Genomic DNA, 21731 nt, shown 5'->3' on the forward strand with positions numbered 1-21731 from the left:
ACTGTGCCATTTTAGGTTGTGTACATTTTTATTGTCTGGAGTATCCATCTGATGCCTTTATATGCAAACATGTGTCCTGCCCCTTTTGCTGGTATTTGGAACTTGCTCATCTCCAGATCTGCCCATTCTAAAATTCACACGCGAATCCCAGCCAGGAACAGTCGAGAGGGATGGTGTATCTAACTTGATTATAGTTAGTTAGGTTCCTGGCTGACCATTTTTAAATGCTATTGGGCTATTGTGTCCATTTCTGCTGTTAAAATGGAGTGAAAAACATCTGGCAAGTTTGTATTTTGTGGCTGGCACAGAGTTATTGCCTAGGGGCTTTTATGCAAACTTTGTCTTATAACATGAGTGTGTTAATTGGCCTGTCATTGTGGCTGGAAGGCCAGGATGAAGAACAAAAAAGAAGAGTTGGAAGCCACACTTATAGCTTATAGAACAAGAGCATTGTTCCTCCAATTATGTGAGATGCATAATATCCAGTGGCTCTGGTTCCCTCCAAAAGCTGTTACAGAGCTATATCATTGACGGCTGTAACAACTGGTGCCCCTCACCAGGACAGACATTTTAATATCTCAGAGTGATTGCAGGTTACAGTTGGTGTCATAAATGAATTAATCCATTTGCTGCACTATCCTGAAAATGCAATGAGTACAATTGAGATGGCCTTCATAGACAGAAACACGCGTCGCCTGTGGAGCCAACATCACTCAAATGAGGCAGAACCTAAGCAATCCCATTGCTCTGCATGAGAGCTGAGTTGTGGAGATGCTGGCGTTGGACTGGGGTGAGCACAGTAAGAAGTCTTACAATATCAGGTTAAAGTCCAACATGATCGTTTCAAACACTAGCTTTCGGAGCACTGCTCCTTCCTCAGGTAAAGCTGAGGAAGGAGCAGTGCTCCGAAAGCTAGTGTTTGAAACAAACATGTTGGACTTTAACCTGGTGTTGTAAGACTTCTTACTGAGAGCTGAGTGTAATGGTGATTCAATAGTTTAATGCCCCTGTCAATGCATAAGATGCTGCACCCTAAGCCTGATTGACCATAGACTGAGCTTCCATCAAAGTTGGCACCACAGGCTCAATAAACTGCAGTGTGCATAAAGATGATCACATGCTCCTTAACTGACTGCAGTGCTTTGTTATCATATGCAAAGAGCGTGCCTCCTCCCCCTGCCCCACGAGTTGGAGATGGATAACTCTACATTATCTTTGTCTTTTATAGTCCTAGCCCTAGAAGAATGTATCTGTGTTGTCTATCACAGTTAGAGGACATGAGCCTGCACTGCATAAGCCTGTTCTTGCACAATCCTTTCCCTTGCCCATGCTACTGTGGACTTGTGCTTGGTGATCTTCTCAGTAATTGGCTTAGATCAGTGGCAGTTCAAGGCAGCATCAACTTGTCTTGCATGTGAGGGAGAAAGCTCAGTGAAAAGTGAAAAGAAGCGTCGGAAGATCAGATGCCCTGTGGATCTTATCCTCCAGCTTTACCACCTACAAATTTGCATTTGGAGGAAAGTGATTTAGCACATGGCCTTTTCAAGGGTTCTGAACATGAGTGTGTCAGGGAAGCCACAGTTTGAAAGCTGCTTGAAAGAATCAGCAGGTTTGAGGCAGTGAGGGGAATAACACTGAGGAGATGCAGAGCATGCAAGTGGCAGCAGAAAGAGATGAAGTGAAGTGTGTTTCTCTGATTGGAGGAGAGTGATGGGATTAATTCAGGGCTAAAGATGGTTCATGGCTAAGTGACAGCCTGGTAAAAATCATTGATTTTCTGATGGCACTGTTTCGGGTCCTCAATGTAATGTTGAGCACCATTCTGGGCACCCCTCTCTCCTCCTCCATAAACAGGATCTGTTTATCTTCCTCCCAGCTGCCCTCTTTTCCAAAATGTGGAACCTGAGGAAGGAGCTGTGCTCTGAAAGCTAGTGACTCGAAACAAATCGGTTAGAACATAGAACATTACAGCACAGTACAGGCCCTTCGGCCCTCGATGTTGCGCCATCCTGTGAAACCCCTCTAAAGTCCCTCTACACTATTCCCTTATCGTCCATATGCCTATCCAATGACCATTTGAATGCGTTTAGTGTTGGCGAGTCCACTACTGTTGCAGGCAGGGCATTCCACGCCCTTATTACTCTCTGAGTAAAGAACCTACCTCTGACATCTGTCCGATATCTATCTCCCCTCAATTTAAAGCTATGTCCCCTCGTGCTGGACATCACCAGCCGAGGAAAAAGGCTCTCAATGTCCACCCTATCTAATCCTCTGATCATCTTGTATGCCTCAATTAAGTCACCTCTTAATCTTCTTTTCTCTAACGAAAACAGCCTCAAGTCCTTCAGCCTTTCCTCATAAGATCTTCCCTCCATACCAGGCAACATCCTTGTAAATCTCCTCTGTACCCTTTCCAATGCTTCCACATCCTTCCTATAATGTGGCGACCAGAACTGCACGCAATACTCCAAATGCGGCCGCACCAGAGCATTGTACAACTGCAACATGACCTCATGGCTCCGAAATTCAATTCCTCTACCAATAAAAGCTAACACACCGTACGCCTTCTTAACAACCCGATCAACCTGGGTGGCAACTTTCAGGGATTTATGGACATGGACACCGAGATCTCTCTGCTCATCCACACTAACAAGAATCTTATCATTAGCCCAGTACTCTGTCTTCCTGTTATTCTTTCCATAATGAATCACCTCACACTTTTCTGCATTAAACTCCATTTGCCACCTGTCAGCCCAGCTCTGCAGCTTATCTATGTCCCTCTGTAACTTGTAACATCCTTCTGCACTGTCCACAACTCCACCGACTTTAGTGTCATCTGCAAATTTACTCACCCATCCTTCTACACCCTCCTCCAGGTCATTTATAAAAATGACAAACAGCAGCGACCCCAAAACAGATCCTTGTGGTACATCACTAGTAACTGGACACCAGTCAGAACATTTCCCATCAACCGCCACCCTTTGTCTTCTATCAACTAGCCAATTTCTGATCCAAACTGCTAAATCACCCTGAATCCCATGCCTCTGTATTTTCTGCAATAGCCTACCGTGGGGAACCTTATCAAACGCTTTACTGAAATCCCATATACACCACATCAACTGCTTTACCCTCATCCACCTGTTTGGTCACCTTCTCGAAGAACTCAATGAGGTTTGTGAGGCACAACCTACCCTTCACAAAACCATGTTGACTATCTCTAATCAAATTATTCCTTTCCAGATGATTATCCATCTTATCTCTTATAAACCTTTCCAAGACTTTTCCCACAACAGAAGTAAGGCTCACTGGTCTATAGTTACCGGGGTTATCTCTACTCCCCTTCTTGAACAAGGGGACAACATTTGCTATCCTCCAGTTTTCTGGCACTATTCCTGTAGACAAAGATGACTTAAAGATCAAAGCCAAAGGCTCAGCAATCTCCTCCCTAGCTTCCCAGAGAATCCTAGGATAAATCCCATCCGGCCCAGGGGACTTATCTATTTTTACACTTTCCAGAATCGCTAACACCTCCTCATTATGAACCTCAAGCCCTTCTAGTCTAGTAGCCTGTATCTCAGTATTCTCCTCGACAACTTTGTCTTTTTCCTGTGTGAATACAGATGAAAAATACTCATTTAGCACCTCTCCTATCTCCTCGGACTCCACGCACAACTTCCCATTACTGTCCTTGACTGGCCCTACTCTTACCTTAGTCATTCTTTTATTCCTGACATATCTCTAGAAAGCTTTAGGGTTATCCTTGATCCTACCTACCAAAGACTTCTCATGTCCTCGCTTGGCTCTTCTTAGCTCTCTCTTTAGAGCCTTCCTAGCTAACTTGTGACTCTCAAGCACCCTAACTGAACCATCACGTTTCATCTTTACATAAGCCTCCTTCTTCCTCTTGACAAGTGTTTCAACTGCTTTAGTAACCCATGGTTCCCTCGCTCGACCACTTCCTCCCTGCCTAACAGGTACATACTTATCAAGGACACGCAGGAGCTGTTCCTTGAACATGCTCCACATTTCCGTTGTGCCCATCCCCTGCAGTTTTCCTCTCCAGCCGATGCATCCTAAGTTTTGCCTCATCGCATCATAATTGCCTTTCCCCCAGCTATAACTCTTGCCCTGCAGTATATACCTATCCCTTTCCATTGCTAAAGTAAACGTAATCGAATTGTGGTCACTATCACCAAAGTGCTCACCTACCTCCAAATCTAACACCTGTCCTGGTTCATTACCCAGTACCAAATCCAATACGGCCTCGCCTCTCGTTGGCCTATCTACATACTGCATCAGGAAACCCTCCTGCACACATTGGACAAAAACGGACCCATCTAAAGTACTCGAACTGTAGTGTTTCCAGTCAATATTTGGAAAGTTAAAGTCCCCCATAACAACTACCCTGTTCCTTTCGCTCCTATCCAGAATCATCTTTGCAATGGACTTTAACCTGGTGTTGTAAGACTTCTTACTGTGCCCACTCCTTTCCAAAGACACCAGAGAATTGTGGGGCCTTGTTTTCATAGTTTAAGCTCGACCATGTGGCGAAGGGGTTCAGGATGTCTTTAAATTGCATTACCCTGGCCTAAATCAATTTCCTGCCATACACACAAATCAGTTGCCAATAACCAGTGTGGGTTCACCCATGGAAGTGAGGCACAAATCTGAAATGGTCAATACTTCTCACCCGCATCATTGTTGGGCACCACAGACAGCCGACCTGCTTTCCACCATTTTGGGATTAAGGTAAAGCATCTTCTTCCACCCCTTTGATGTGTCAGAATTCCACTAAGCGTGTAAAGGTTAACTCCCATTTATCAAAAAAAAAGTAATGGAAACAGAAAATTAAGTTCTCAGTAGTACGAGCAGGAAGAAATGATTTTACATTTCAACAAGCTTTTTATTTGAACTGGCAAATACACAATCCCGTGAGCTCACTAATGGTAACTTTAATCATGTTGATGGCCGGATCTAAATGGTGTGTTAAATTAGCATGTAAAAAAACAAGGCCATTACAAGTAGAAAATGCTGCCATTCAAAACCATAGCCTAGCAGGGTCTAAAAATTATACTTCTCTTTAAGTTAATAAAAAAAGATACTTGAAAGGATGTTTGATGCAATTCTGCTGCTTCTCATCCTTTTGTACTTCAGTTGAAAAGCTTCTCTCCAGTGGACTGGAACAATTAATGGGATAACAGCAGGAAACCAAAGAATTAAACGTTTTAGCGTATTTACAGTCAATAATTACCAACCAAGAATACAATATTAGCAAGTTTCAGAACACAGAGCCTGTTATTAAGAATTTTTGTCGACAGTTCGTCTCACAGAAATAGTCAATGAGAAGGGTCAAGGAGAAGTGACCCCAGTTCCACTAATTTTGTTGCTGAACTGCTTATCAGGGTATATTAAAATGGCAAATGAAATGTCAAAGTGACAAAGCAGCATTTGCAGGAGAAAAAGAGATTAAAGGACAGTGCTCAGTAACAGCACAGCAGTTCCACTTTAGAAGTCAATGGACATTGAACGTTGGACAGTGTCATTTCTGCCACGGACGTAGATCTCAGGAGGGATCTCCTCCATCACTCTGTCTTCTATGACTCGTTCTGGACTGTCCTGCGAGTGCTTCAAGGTATAGCAGCTTTTCTTGAAGGTGCTATTAAATGTTTTCATTGGCTGTGGCTGGGAGAAATCATTCCGAAATGGAAGATCCATTGTGCTTAAATTAGTCCTGCTTTGCTTTATGCTCGGTGGTTGTGAACCACAGTGGTGGTCGTGGATACACCTGGAGGCATTGGATGAAGAGCGCCTGAGTTTATGATAGTTCTCAAAGTCTTCGGACAAGTCAGCCAAATCTGCCGTTATTTCTTTATCTCTTAGAGAAAATAGCTCGTAATGAGGAGGGTCAAATACTTCTTGAAACCCCGATTTGTTAAATGCTGCTTTGCGGGCCAAAACCTTTTTGCGAGGTTGTTTTAATTGCACCAGTACAGAAATGACAAGAAGAACCAAAACAATCCCTGATGAAATACCAATGATTGTTCCGTGAGTTTTGGTAATCTGATGAAAGAGTCCAGGTTTTTTCTTTTCTGCAAAAAAGTACAACCAACCAAAATTGTAAATATTATCAATCACACCAGCACACAGTTTGAACTTGAAATGAACTAGACCAACCATTCAGGATCAAACCTTAAGCTCAACATTTGATCAGGCACCATTGTGAGTTTCCACTGTATCCTATATTGTTTCTTTTTTTTTAATAAACATTTTATTGAGGTATTTTTGGTTTTACAACAACGACAAATTAAACAATATACATAAGTCTATAAACATAGTGCAAAAAACCTGCTTCCTCCCTTACAGGTCCCACTTTTTAAAATCCCCTACTCTAAACTAAACGAAACCCCCCCCTCTCCTTTTCTGCTGCCGATTAATTTTCTGCGAAGAAGTCGACGAACGGTTGCCACCTCCGGGTGCACCCTAACAGTGACCCTCTCAAGGGGAACTTGATTTTCTCCAAACAGAGAAAGCGTGCCATGTCAGTAAGCATGTCTCCGACTTCGGGGGCTTAGAGTCCCTCCAAGCTCGTCTCCGGGCTACCAGGGAGGCAAAGGCCAGAACGTCTGCCTCTTTCTCCTCCTGAATTCCTGGATCTTCCGACACCCCGAAAATCCCCACCTCCGGACTCGGTGCCATCCTTGTTTTTTTTAATAATTTTTTTTTTATTGGGTTTTTGTCCATCCTTGTTTTTAACAAGCTTCAGGCAAGTCCAGAACATATGGACATGGTTCGCTGCCCCCCCCCCCCCCCCCCCCCACAGACCTTGCACACCTGCCTCCTACACCAAAGAACCTGCTCATCCGGGCCACTGTCATGTGAGCCCGGTGAACTACCTTGAATTGTATCAGGCCGAGCCTGGCACATGTTGTGGACGCGTTGACTCTACTCAGCGCATCTGCCCAGAGACCATCCTCTATCTCTCCTCCTAACCCCTCTTCCTATTTGCGCTTCAGCTCCTCAGTCTGCATGTCCTCTGACCCCATGAGCTCCTTATAGATGTCGGAGAACTTCCCTTCTCCCACCCCCACTCTGGAAACTACCCGATCCTGAATCCGCCTTGGTGGTAGGAGCGGGAAGGTTGAGACCTGTCTACGTAGGAAGTCCCACATCTGCAGATACCTAAATTTGTTTCCCCTTGCCAATCCAAATTTCTCCTCCAGCTCTCTCAAGCTAGGAAAGCTCCTGTCTATGAACATATCCTCCATCCTCTCAATTCCTGTTCTCTGCCATCGCCGAAACCCCCCGTCCATCTTTCCCGGGGCAGACGGGTGGTTATTACAGATTGGGGACCAGACCGATGCTCCCTCTGCTCCCATATGCTGTCCTATATTGTTTCTAATCAGCAGTGCATCATTATCAGTTCTTTGAAAGGTAGTCACATATCTAAATCTTTAAACTTGCTGGAAACTGCACATGAATTCTGACGAGCTTATAAACTAGTTAGACCCCATAACCATTCTATTTCAATGTAATGGGCCATCCTTCTACAATAAAATCTCTTCATTATTTTCAAATTTACTTCATTTGCAGCTCCAAAGGTAATATGAAAGTAAACAGACGATCTCTTTGGGGTCTTAGACAAACGTGATTATTTTTTATTAAAATGCATCCATTATTATTTTATAAACTGATAAAAATTCTGACTAAATGGTGAAGAAATATGAGAGCTCAATTGGCATTCTAAAGGCTGCCATAATCTTTAAATCTAATTTTGCAACAGTTGCACAGTAACATTTAACAATCGTTAACATGAAACACATGAGATGTTTGCAATGGAAGCAAATGCCTAGATTTATCTATAGGCAATGAGTGGGTAGGATTGGGGCATGAGGTGAGGGGGTTGGGGGGGGGGGGGTGCTTGAGGTGAGGAGGGGTGGCGGTGAACAGAATGAAGAAACAGAATGACGGGCCACAATGCCAGTATGCCCCCCAGGAGATTTAGACTCCCAGGCCTCATTTTAATATAACTAATTGGCTGCTAACCTGATTAAACCAGGGAACAGGCAGCCTGCTTGTTTTCATGGGGCAATTTCCTATTGCACACCATTTAAAACAGGAATCCATCTCTTAAAGTGAAGATTTTGTGGCACTGGAATAGAAATATCCAATGTTCATTCACTATGCATCCCCCCCACACCTCTTGGCCCTATGCTATCCCATTCAATGCATGTATCAAGTTAAAATTAACCAGGCCTACAGTTAAGAGGGTTAAGTACAGGGTATTCCTCGGGTTTTCTGATGCTTTCGTGGAGGTGTTGGTAGGTGAATTCAGGGAAAGGAGGGAGATTATCTTTTCCCCATTACCTGAAGAAGCATAACCAGGGTGACTGTCTAGGAGGGCTAGATAGAGGTGGCTGAGAGGGCCAATACAAGCAGCATTGCCCCAGGGCCTGGGTTCAGTGTTAGGAAGGGATTCAATAACTTCACAAGAGCAGCAAGAGTACAGTTTGATTTTTTCATCTCTCTGAATAACATTTCCTAACCTTCTTTTCATCCCTCACCATCACTTTAAACAGTTCCCTCGCTCCACCATGTCATTCAGAATACAATCACAAGGGCTTGCTGCAAAACCTCTTTCTCATTCCAAACACACTTACCACTTCCTTGTTCTCTTCACACTGTACCCACAATACACAATAAGGAATTCAAAAGAAACCTCTTTACCCAGAGAGTAATTGGAATGTGGAACTTGAATCCATAAGGACCAGTTGAGGTGATTAGCACTGATGCATTTACAGGGAAACCAGACAAATGCATGAAGGAGAAAGGAATCAAAGGATATATTGATGGAATTAAAGAAAGAAGGGTGGATGAAGGTTTGTGTGGAGTATAAACATTTGCATGGACCCGTTATGTTGAATGACCTGCTTCTGTAACAAAAGCAAAATAATGCATATGCTGGTGATCTGAAATGAAACCAAAGTGCCGGAAAATCTCCGCAAGTCTGGCAGCATCTGTGAGATAGGCTTGAAAGCCTAGATTGGTGTGTATGACTGGTGTGGTAATGTTTCTTAAAAATCCTGGTTGTGTGGCTCCAAGAAGTGCAATTGATGCATCGTAAAAGTTGGGCCAATGGAATTTTGTTTAAATGAAGAATGTTCCCTGGGGAGTAGATAAGTAGAGACATTGGGTTGGATTCTCCCGCCCCACCGCCGCAAGAACGTTGCGTGGAATGGAGAACTCCATTGACCTCGGGCTGGATTCTCCGGGCACCTGGCAGACTTTGCCAGAGAATCCCGCCCATTGTGTTTAGTCTTAATAAGATGATGTAGCTAATTGGAGGAGTCAGGGACTGAAGCAGGTAGGTGTTGAGTTCAGTTCAGATCTGTCTGCGAACAGACCAGCAGTTTCTGGAGAAACAGTGAGTTTTATCAGTCTGTGAACAGGCTAGCTTATTCTCTCAAAACAGTTTAGTTAAAAAGATTTTGACTGTTAACAGAACAGCAGTTCCTGAAAAGGCTGGCAGTGGATCTCTCTCTCAAAGTGGTTTATCCAAAGCATCTCTTTATAGCACGTGTTCCTGGGTGGCTAACTGCATTTAAAATTGGTTTTTGACTTGAGATGGGTTTTGCTTGAGCAGGGATAATTGATAGCAATTAGGATTTAGTGTTCCTGTGTCATTGTTAAGCATTTTGAATAGTAATTGTAAGCTATATTTTTTATGATGTTAAAGTTAGTAATACTGTATTAATAATACAGTTTGTTTTAACATACCGTACCCCTATTTATGTGTGAAATGACTCCTGGAGTGAAGTATCTTTTCCTCATGGTCTTACAAATTAAATAAAACACTGGGGTTTCTATATGGTATCCGAGCAGCTGTTGGGGTTTGATCCGGGATCGTAATACTCCACTTTTTTTAAAAAAAGGTAAACATTATGGACTTTTGAGCCAAGGTTCCACTCTGGGATCTTCCCATTCAGTTATAACATCAACTGGGACCGCAACACAAAGAGGAGTCATTCTGGATTCAAAATGTGTTTCTCTCTCCACAGATGCTGCCAGATCTAGTCTGTTTCTATGTTATAAATCCTAATACTAATAAACAGCATTTCCCCATACCTCTTCATTCCTGGAAGACATACTAAATTTGAAATGGGCCAGAGAAGCTTTAAACATACCTACGATTGGATGCTTTAAGCATTGCCCACAGTGGGAATCAAAACCAGTGAGGTTGATTTTTATCTTAACTAAAATCTATTGGAGAATATCACTCGAGAAACAGATCTCATCCGGTTTTGCTTCAGCCTAAATGTCTGGAAGAAATCCTTAAAAGGCATGGGATCCACCCTGCTTGATTTTTCTCTTTATAGCTTGCCTAGGCAATACTTATTGCTCAAGTTGTAAAGATTAAAACTTTACCCCAGTACCTTGGCACTGCTGTGTCAGTTGCAATCCCTTGTAAAAATATGAATTTTACCATCAAATGTAACAACTGAGTAATTGTAAAATTAAATTTGAGTTTATGATGTGCAATCAGAATATTTTCCATTTTTATCTTAAGTAATTTATCTGTGTACCAAGGGTGCAATAGTCCACCAATAGGTTGAAGAGGAAAATATATGTAGTTAAATGGTTTCCATGCCTCTACTTATTTGTGTATGAGGATTCTTAATTGATTCAAAATTCAACTCCATTAGTCATCACAGGTTTTATGAATTAACCATAAAACTATACATAGATTATCATAGAATTTACAGTGCAGAAGGAGGCCATTCGGCCCATCGAGTCTGCACCAGCTCTTGGAAAGAGCACCCTACCCAAGGTCAACACCTCCACCCTATCCCCATAACCTAGTAACCCCACCCAACACTAAGGGCAATCTTGGACACTAAGGGCAATTTATCATGGCCAATCCACCTAACCTGCACATCTTTGGACTGTGGGAGGAAACTGGAGCACCCGAAGGAAACCCACGTACACACGGGGAGGATGTGCAGACTCCGCACAGACAGTGACCCAAGCCAGAATCGAACCTGGGACCCTGGAGCTGTGAAGCAATTGTACTATCCACAATGCTACCGTGCTGCCCATGGCGTAGAATGTGCAGCATGATGGAAAATAATTATCAGCCTTTGGAAAGAAATTGCATCCATTATTGGAAAAACCATAGAAAGTAATTTATTGTGATGCACTCACAGCTACACAGCTCCAGTTTAAAACAAATCTTTAAGAAATCAATGTAATGAAGAATAATGGAGCTTGTGTGCTCTACTATACATGACCTGCATTTTCACGAAATGATCAGACGTTAAATGTTCAGGGAATTTCTCACAGTGGTTTTAATGGATGGCACGTATTTCACCCTGAGTCACAAGACGACTTTGTCATTATATACTTTTAAAATATATTCTATCATGGGATGAGAGTATAGCTGGCAAGGCCAGCATTTGTTGCCCATCCTGAATTTTCCTTGCCACACCATATCAGAGGGTCAGTTCAGAGTCAACCATCTTGCCGTGGGTCTGGAGCCACATGTAGGTCAGGTCAGGTAAGAAGAGTAGATTTCCTTCCCTAAAGGACATAAGTGAACCAGACGAGGTTTAAGAAAAATTGACAATGGTTACATGGTCATCATTCCTGAGACGAACTCTTCGGTTCAGTTAATTCCTTAAATTGAAATTCCACCAGCTGCCGTGGTCAATCACAAAGGCCCAACAAACATACGATAGTTTAGTACACAGCTTGTAAATACTATACCAGTATCTTTAAGACATGATGTAATGTGGGGATGTAAATATCCATGCCCTACCTGAAGATATGAACAAGTTCTGTGTTGGTTTTAGTTATTAAGGTAAAATGTACTCATTGTAATGTCCATTCATTAATCCTCGTTATATGTTAAAAAATCACACTGCGCCAAAAGCTCTCAATGCTGCATGTTATGACGTTCTCATCAATGTGCTCCTAGCTGGTGGTTTCTGCCTGCTGCAGCTGAAAGCACTTGACCACGTATTTAGACTGGTAATGGCATAATGGATGACAGATGGCTATTAAATATTGAATATACTTGTGGTGGGTACAAGAGTATTAAAATATTCTCTAATATACTTCTCTTTGAGACAGAGGTCAACCAGAGTACAGAGCATCAGCAGACATTTTATCCACTGAGCTGGAATATGAAATATTAATTTCACTGATATATCACTATTTAGACAGGCGGAAGACTGAGAGGAATAGGCAGAAAAAGCACTTGTTACACAGAATTATCACCGGGATGGTAGGGAAATGGGTATTCACTGCTACTAAAATAAAACCGGAGCACTGATTCTACTTTTAGGTACCGCACCACAGGAAGTTCACTGAGGTAACAGAGAGGGTACAATTCAGATTCACTTGCTTGCGATGAAAAAGTATGAAGAAAGATGAGAAAGAGTTAGGATAGAGGAAATTAAAGGAGAACTCAATAGAATTGTTTAAAATCATAAAGGGGTTGGAGCAGGTAGATAGGGTTGGACAACTGCAGTGACTGCGGTATAGAACAAGGGATATAGATATGATTAAAGAAATGTGACTTAGGATAGAGAAACTCTATCACAGAAGCTATTGAGAGTGCCAGTGGAGATTGTTATTGAAGCAGAAACTAAGAGAGATAAGTTCATTTAAAATAAAAGGGGATGTATTGAATAAAGTAATCAGACGCAAAAGAAATTAAGCTTCTTGTCCAGATGGATTGCATCCATGCGGTCCAAATTACCGAGGGACAAGATAGCAGAAACATACAGACACGTAATTCATTAGAAAAAGGTGTAATGCCAGAGGGCTGATGGCTTGCTATTCTAATTCCTATATTTATGAAGGGGATAGAACATTCATTCCCTCCACCATCAAAGCATCATAACGGCAGTGTGCACCATCTCCAAGATGCACTGCAGGAACTCACCAAAGTTCCTTAGGTAGCACCTTCCAAACTCACCAGAGCTACCATCCAAAAGGACAAGGGCAGCAAACGCATGGGAACACCACTACCTGCAAGTTCCCCTCAAAGCCACTTACTATTGCAAATATATAGCTGTGCTTTTACTATCACTGCATCAAAATCTTGGAACTCCTTCTCTAACAGCACCGTGGATGTACCTACACCACATGGGCCACAGTGGTTCAAGAAGGCAGGTCACTACTGCTTTAGCATGGGCATTAAGGGTTGGACAATAAATGTTAGCCTAGGCAGCGATGCCACATCCCCAGAATGACGTTTTTCAAGTTGTCACGCCACCCTGGGCTAGTGCATGGTGAATTCCAGCCCCACATCACCCACAGTCACGGCACAGGTGAAATTAGATTTTATTTAATATACGAGAGGTGCTTGGTTGAGCCCAATAAACTATTGCGGGGAAATCTAGTAACGCCCTTACCTTGGCTGTGCTGGGTACCCCTTGTCTCACAACGTGTCCCAGGTAGGTCACTTGTGCTTTGGAAAACTCGCTTTTGGCCAAATTGATGACTAAATTGGCCAAGTGCAGTTGTTTAAATAACTCCTCCAATTGCCTGACCTGCTTCTTCCATGTGTCACTATAAACTACCACATTATCCAAATAGATCCACATGGACGGTGACCCGGGGCCAGGATCGAACCTGTGTCCTCAGCGCTGTGAGGCAGCAGTGCTACCCACTATGTCACTGTGCCAGCCCGCCCTCCATCTCTCTAAACAAAAAATTTAAGTTAGGATCTATCAAGCCGGGTTCCACCCTGGGATTTGACTTGGCCAGTAGTAACATCAACTTCCTTTGTAATACAAGTTATAATGGTAGACCTAGATAAGGAGACTCGAGTGGCACATATTTTGTTGGCATTGACTATTTAGGTCAGGTGAATTGTTTCTGTTCCCTATGTAATGACGGCATTAAAAAATAGCTTAGAGAAGTAATAGAAGGTAAAGGGAACATATGGACTTGGGAACGGATGCAGATGCAACTATTCGAGTGGAGAAGGGAGAAGGCAGCACGGTAGCATTGCGGATAGCACAATCGCTTCACAGCTCCAGGGTCCCAGGTTCAATTCCGGCTTGGGTCACTGTCTGTGCGGAGTCTGCACATCCTCCCCGTGCGTGCGTGGGTTTCCTCCGGGTGCTCAGGTTTCCTCCCACAGTCCAAAGCTGTGCAGGTTAGGTGGATTGGCCATGATAAATTGCCCTTAGTGTCCAAAATTGCCCTTAATGTTGGGTGGGGTTACTGAGTTATGGGTGTAGGGTGGAGGTGTTGACCTTGGGTAGGGGGTCGGGTGCTCTTTCCAAGAGCCGCTGCAGACTCGATGGGCCGAATGGCCTCCTTCTGCACTGTAAATTCTATGTAATTCTATGAATGAAGAGTTAAAGTAAGTTTTATTTATTACTCTTTCTCTCTCTATTCTCATTTCCCCTTGTCCCTGAAGACAGGCTCACTAACATTGTTCTGATACCTAACCAACATGGCTGCAAGAAGGTGAAAAGGGGACTGGATCTACAATGCCAGGTCTCAGTACCTTATACACTGCCATGGAATTTTATACCCCAGCAGGTTGATTGAAGTGTTTGCAGGTGCAAGCAAATAACAACTGGGACCGTTGGTGGCTTGAGACAAATTCTGGAGGCTTCCAGTGGCAGCAAAGGGGTTTAGTAATAGAAGGCAAAGGCTGGTATATTTACAAACACAGAACACAATAGGATGGGTCTTATCTCATTGATGTACCGGGTTCCACACTGACTGGGCCCCTGCTCCCAGGAACCCGCGCTAACTCGCTATTGGCTGATGTTTGAGCACTCTTGCACGATTGGCCCTGAGCCAGTCATGTGGCCTGCCAGACCCACCCCCAAAAAGGGGCCATGCTACCACAGAACCAATAACGTTTTATCTAAAGTAAGCAAAGTTTGAGATTCAAAACACTAACTGAATAAAGCTGCAAGATTGCATTGCATAATCTTCAAAAATTGGCTCCACCAGTTAACTTATAAGACACAATGATTTATTACAACTATTTACAGAGTGCTTAAAATGGTCTTTACATACTCAGCTCTACAGTCCAACTGCTGGGACAAGTCCCAACATGTCTCAATGAATTCCCAACTCCCATCCCTGATTGGCCTAAGGGTCACATGACCCTCTCCCTCAGAGAATGTCCCTTAAAGTAGTTGGCACCTCCTTTAAGTTACTTATTACACAATTGCCAAAACATTAATGATAATCAAAATGTTTACACTGGTCCATCACTAACTCAGTCTGTCTGGTGACCTCTTCTTTCTCATAGAGTGATGTAGCTCCAGTGACTGTAGTTCTTCTATTGAGCTAGTTACTGTTGGCTACTAGTGCTGGGCAGGCTCAACTTTTATTTTCACTTATGTCTCAAATGTCCTTTAGTTTCCCGTACCTGCAGCATTCAGCTTCTTTCAATCTGTATACATTTGGAGGGTGGTTTCCTCCACACTTTGCACATTCTGAGTCCATCCTAGGCTGTGAGTGTCCATCCTAGGCTGTGAGTTTAATCTTTTATACCTTCTGGCTTTTCCAGTTCTTATATTCATTTCCTTATTTGAACCAGCGCCTTCGCGCCTGACGCCACTGCTGCTTGCGGTTTCCCACTCTAACTGGTGGAATGCGCTGCTCAGAGGGCTTTGTAACTCCTAGGTGCCCTTCTCCACATTCTCCTTAGCTAAAGCAATCTCAGGGCCTTTTTAAAACGTACTTCCAATTGTACCAAAAGTTTGTTTTGTGTGGCTATATTGTTAACACCACATACTGAACAATCTCTTAGTTTTGCGTTTAATGTACTCCCAAAATCACAATACTCTGCAATCTTCTTCAGCGTTCCCACAAAGACTGCAATGGTCTCCCTGGGGCTCTCCTGGTCAAATTAAACTTGTAACATTGTCAAATTAATGGGGTCTTAGGTGGTGGTTCTCTTTGTGTAACTCTGGTCTCTGTGAATGTTTTGGTATCAGGGGTGTCCTGGGACATTAAGCTTCGAATCAGATGCCTGTCTGTGCCCCACACGCGGTTAACAAAGTTACTTTCTGCATTGCCCCCCCCCCACTTCATTTGCACGCTAAAATAATTTTACGGCACCCAATCTTTTGCAACAGGATTGAATGAAAAGTTTTCTGAAAAGAGGCATTTTGACTGTTCTCTTTCTTACAGGCTGGACTTGTCTGCACTTGTTCTACAATTCTTGCAATCAGACCTTTTCCTTGAATCCTTGCAATCTGAGTTGCTCGTCTTTATTGCGTTGAAAATGTAATGACTTCAAGACTCAGCTCCGCAAGTTAATTTATAAAACACGATTTATGACCGTGGTAGTCACCACTGTTGTATATATCACATACGAGATGTAATACGGTAAGGCTGCTGTACTACAGGTACTGGGGTAGATCCCTGCCTGCTGGCTCTGCCCAGTAGGCGGAGTATAAATGTGTGTGCTCACCGAGCTGCAACCATTACGGCAGCAGCTGCAGGAGGCTACACAACTCTGCTTAATAAAGCCTCGGTTACACTCTACTCTCGTCTCGTAGTAATTGATAGTGCATTAATGACAACTTAAACAACTATTGACAGAGTGCTGTAAAACATTCTTTCCATAGTCAACTCTCAGGTCCAACTGCCAGGACAAGTCCAAACATGTCCCAGTGAATTCCCAACACCGTCCTTGATTGGACGAGCAGATCACATGACCCCCTCCCCTCAGAAAACGTTCTGATTTTAAAAAATGGGTTAAAGGGATATGGGGAACAAGTCAGGAGGTGCATTTGAGACCAGGAAGAGATCAGCCATGCTCTGATTGAATGATGGAGCTGGCTCAAAGGGGCTTAATTGCCTACTTTTGCTCCTAATTCCTCGTTCATATGTCCTTTAAAGGGGCTAGCCCCTTAACTACTACACTTGGGGTAGGATCAACCGAAAATAAAATTCACTATACAAGTTCAAGATAAAACAATTTACAATATGTATCTTGTATTCTTATATTCAGGGTAAGTATGAGGTACATGTGAATTAACAATGAACTATGGTCGGACACAGTAAGAAGTCTTGCAACACCAGGTTAAAGTCCAACAGGTTTGTTTTGAATAATTAGCTTTCGGAGCACTGCTCCTTCTTCAGGTCCACATCATGGTCTGACACGCCATGCTACATGATAGATGCAACCAAAATAGATTCCAAGGATTTCTCAGCAACCCACCCAGATATAGAACATAGAACATAGAACAGTACAGCACAGAACAGGCCCTTCGGCCCTCAATGTTGTGCCGAGCCATGATCACCCTACTCAAACCCACGTATCCACCCTATACCCGTAACCCAACAACCCCCCCTTAACCTTACTTTATTAGGACACTACGGGCAATTTAGCATGGCCAATCCACCTAACCTGCACATCTTTGGACTGTGGGAGGAAACCGGAGCACCCGGAGGAAACCCACGCAAACACGGGGAGGACGTGCAGACTCCACACAGACAGTGACCCAGCCGGGAATCGAACCTGGGACTCTGGAGCTGTGAAGCATTTATGCTAACCACCATGCTACCCTGCTGCCCCTTGCTACCCTGCTGCCCCTATCTGTCGCATTGTGAGCCAACCAATCTCACTGAAACACATCTTTCTCTTGAGGGCTTTAAACTCCTCTTTTTTAATCATAGAATTTACAGTGCAGAAGGAGGCCACTCGGCCCATCGAGTCTGCACCGGCTCTTGGAAAGAGCACCCTACCCGAGGTCAACACCTCCACCCTATCCCCATAACCCAGTAACCCCACCAAACACTAAGGGTAACTTTGGACACTAAGGGCAATTTATCATGGCCAATCCACCTAACCTGCCTGTCTTTGGACTGTGGGAGGAAACCGGAGCACCCGGAGGAAACCCACGCAGACACGGGAGGATGTGCAGACTCCACAAAGACAGTGACCCAAGAATTCTCCTTGGCCTTGGAATTCTCTCTGAGGTTCTTTTCCCCTGGATCTCAGAGTATGCTCAAGCTTCATTTTTCACACACACTCTCAGATCTTCGGCTGTGCCAAACAGAACACCACTGCTCCAGAGGGGAACCTTTGCCCTGACAGCTCACAGCATGGAGTTACCAATTTGTGGTTGCTTTCCTGCATCTTAAGAGCTCCTCTCGTGCCCACTTAATTCAAAGGCTGCTCCTTGCAGCTCTTTTGTGAATTCAGAGCCTATTACGCCGCCATTTCCTTTAATGTCACCAAAGGGACCCAAGTTCTCTGTCCTCTGGTTATTAACCCTCGCCTGGAACTCCTTTTTGGACCTCTCCATGTCCCCCTCTCTGGTTGTGGCCTTCTCCCTGCCCTCCGGGACACCAACAGGATGATGACACTCTGGCTCACGTCACCTTGTCTTCTTTTGCATGCCGGTATCTCTTTTTTTCCCTTCTACGCAAGCCGGCAGGACCTGTCCCTGGTCTGAAGAACATTATAAATCACAAGCTCCACATGGGCAGTTATTTCCTGGTCAGCGCATGTGCAGGAGGCCCGAGGTTGTTCAGAAACTGGCGTTCCAGACCCATGAACTGACAAAGGTAAGTATAGGTTCTTTAACAAATGGAAATGAGGTGAGTTAGGTCTTTTCCTCAGATATGAGAACTGTCTGCACCTTTGCAGAAGCCAGCTAAGGATTCTTTAACCCCAAAATAAAAACAACAAGTCTAGAAAAATTTCATAAAGGCAATGAGCATGACTCATTGGACTGAAGTTAAAGCCCAGTGAATGGTATGTTTAGTGGGATGTTTCTCAGTCGCTGCAGCGCTGAGGAACACCCCATTATCCAACAAAACGTTGTTTCTTGGCCGTGGGAAATTTCTCCCTGCCGAGGCCACAATTCGAAGGATTTCCTACTGGCGAGCTAAAGGCTTCTAGCAGATCGGGGCGCCATTTTGTCCGGCAGCCTCGATCATTTCCCCCTCCCCTTTTGATGCCCAACTCCCAACCTTGGGGAGGCCCCCATGAGCCCCGCCCTTACTCCAATCTACCTGGCAGGGACTCCTTTGGGCCTGACTCTGGCAATGCCAACCTGGCACCTGGGCACCACGGCACTGCCAGTGTGTCTAGGTGGCACAGCCTGGGTGTAAGGCTGGCAGTGCCAAGGTGCCTGGGTGTCAGGGGAGCGTCAGGGCGTCACCCTGCCCTGCCCTCAACCACCCGGTGTCTCCAAAGACCTCAGAGACCCTCCCAGGTGCTGTTACGACTGGTTTACGTTTGTCTACGAGGTCTTCTCGGCGTGGTCGTTGAGTCCCGGGTGCCAGGTAAATCCGGTTATAGCTCATTTAAATATTTAGATCTGGATCTCATCAGCGGGGACGAGATCTAGATTGCACTGGGTATCGTGAATCGAGTGACTTGTGATCGGCCCGCTGCCCAGTGTGGAACTCAATTTTGAGCCCATTAATTTGAAGAAGATATTTTACATATAATCACAAGACGCAACAAAACCCCAAAATCCAGTACGGTGCAGAGTAATTATTCCACATATGCAGAGAAGCCCAGGAAATATTCATGCAATTGATTCACTTTGCAATCATTGTGGACGGTGTCTCCCCTCACATACACAATGACAATAAAAAGATACCAAGAGAGCAGGATACCAAGATAAAGCCAGGAGCACATGGCCCCAAGATGTACGCCTCTCTACATTAGACAAAGCTACACATACAAAACTTAACCCAGCCTCCCAAAGCCTCCAGTTAATGGAACGATACCTCAAGCAAAAACATAACAATAATAATCTTTATCGGCACAAGTAGGCTTACATTAACACTGCAATGAGGTTACTGTGAAAAGCCCCCAGTCACCACATTTCGGCGCCTGTTCGGGTACACAGAGGGAGAATGCAGAATGTCCAATTCACCTAACAGCACGTCTTTCAGAACTTGTGGGAGGAAACCGGAGCACCCGGAGGAAACCCACACAGACACGAGGAGAACGTGCAGACTCCACACAGATAGTGACCCAAGCCAGGAATCGAACCTGCGACCCTGGAGCTGTAGAGCAACAGTGCAACCCACTGTGATACCGTGCTACCGCCTTCAGTTGAAGACGTGACTTGGTGGTGTACACCCTCGTACAGGAGCAAGTAGACCAAGGATATGTACTCCATGCCAAGACCTGAATCACACAGACCTCTCTCATCAGCAGACAAATCAGAGGCACCAGGCAGGCCCCTACCGACACTGGGAGACTTAAACCATCCTCCACTGAGGAAACCCCATTGATAAGGAGAAGAAGAGCTGTCAAGATAGTCACCAATGGGGTAGCTCGAGAAGGGGTATAACTCTCTCTACCCTCCGTCTCCACCCCCAACATGATAAGGGAAACCCCTAAAACTAAATAGAAAATAATCGGAGCTTGTATCAGCGCTCCCCCGCCCAGTTAAAGAAAGGAAACCCCAGAAAGCGAGGAACACCAGGATGAGCCACTAAACATCAAATACGGTCACGCAATGTACAGCTTCACAAAAACAATGCCAGAGACAGAACAGCATAACCTCATAAGAAACAGGACACTTCCACCCCAAGGAGCCCAAACCTCAAGACGGAGCACAGTCTGGAAATCTCTATATAAGATCACTGTATTCCTCCAGCCAGCCTAACCTCCAACCGAAGAAAGACACTAACAATGCTGAACCAAATCTTTCAGACTCACACTCAGGCCCTGCAGCCAACAGGACACTACCTCCCCATGGAACTGATGCACGATCAATTACACAAAGATGAAAGTTGGATGCAATCGAGGCTTTATTACACGAAGATGTGTGGCCTCCTAAAGCAGCTGGTGAAGTGGCTGCTGTACTGGGAGCACAAATATTTATACTCTGCCTACTGGGCGGAGCCAGCAGGCAGGGAACTACCCCCGTACCTGTAGTACAGGGCCTTACCACAAAACACCTACACTGACATCCTCTATATACAACATATACATCAGTGGTGACTACCACAGGAACCATATCTCGAGAAAGAGAGCAGACCAAAAGAGGACATCTCTGGGGGGAGGGTGACCTACTCCATCACCCAATATACCCTCCACCTGACCCAGATAAACACAGTTACTCCTGCCTAACTTACTCAATCAAGTGACCACTGCCGCTACCTGTGCAGCCAAGTAAATGTATAAGACCAGCCCAAGAAAGGCTAGAGATCCGAGGATTAACTGACCACACCAAGGCGTGCACCAATACATATTTCCCTCTACTCCAGCAAACCAGAGGCACCAAACACAGAAGAGGAATCCAGTCTTCTCTCGGACACATAATCTGTCTGTACCTTCATAGGAGACCAGCAAGAATTCCATAATCACAGAAGAGCAAAAGTACAAAAGAAAAATGACACCAATAGTTCTAATGGGTGATTTTCCTCAATCACCAACAATCAGGACTTGTAAGGTCATATCAACCACCTCTACACCAAACCATCTACCCACCACCTTGCTGTGGCATTACTCTGTAAACAAAGTGATGGGTACCTAAAAAAAAAGTACCCCCTGATTGTAGAAGCAAGGATTACAGCACATATATAATAACAAAACTAGGTAAATACTGCACAACCCTATATTACCAACTAAGCATGATTTTCACCACACCAGGACAACAGGCAGCAAACGGGGAGGCAGTGGTGTAGTGGTATTGTCGCTGGGCTAGTAATCCAGAGACCCAGGGTAGTACTCTGGGGATTTGGGTTCAAATCCCACCAGGGCAGATGGT

The 21731-nt window shown here is 44.4% G+C and overlaps 1 protein-coding gene across 2 annotated transcripts in view; it reads right to left on the reverse strand.

The window, feature by feature from the left end:
* Window positions 1–4853: 4853 nt before the first annotated feature.
* Window positions 4854–21731, reverse strand: part of LOC119971290 (neuropilin and tolloid-like protein 2) — a 64997-nt gene continuing 48119 nt past the window's right edge. The window contains exon 10 of one of the 2 annotated variants that reach the window (XM_038806652.1): window positions 4854–6089. In XM_038806652.1, coding sequence (XP_038662580.1) covers window positions 5506–6089 — 584 coding nt within the window. In that variant the 3' untranslated portion in view covers window positions 4854–5505. The remainder of the gene's footprint in view (window positions 6090–21731) is intronic. The other variant, XM_038806653.1, reaches the window with a different exon arrangement.

This window comes from Scyliorhinus canicula, chromosome 9 (assembly GCF_902713615.1).
Source record: "Scyliorhinus canicula chromosome 9, sScyCan1.1, whole genome shotgun sequence".
In the NCBI taxonomy this organism is placed as follows: Eukaryota; Metazoa; Chordata; class Chondrichthyes; order Carcharhiniformes; family Scyliorhinidae; genus Scyliorhinus; species Scyliorhinus canicula.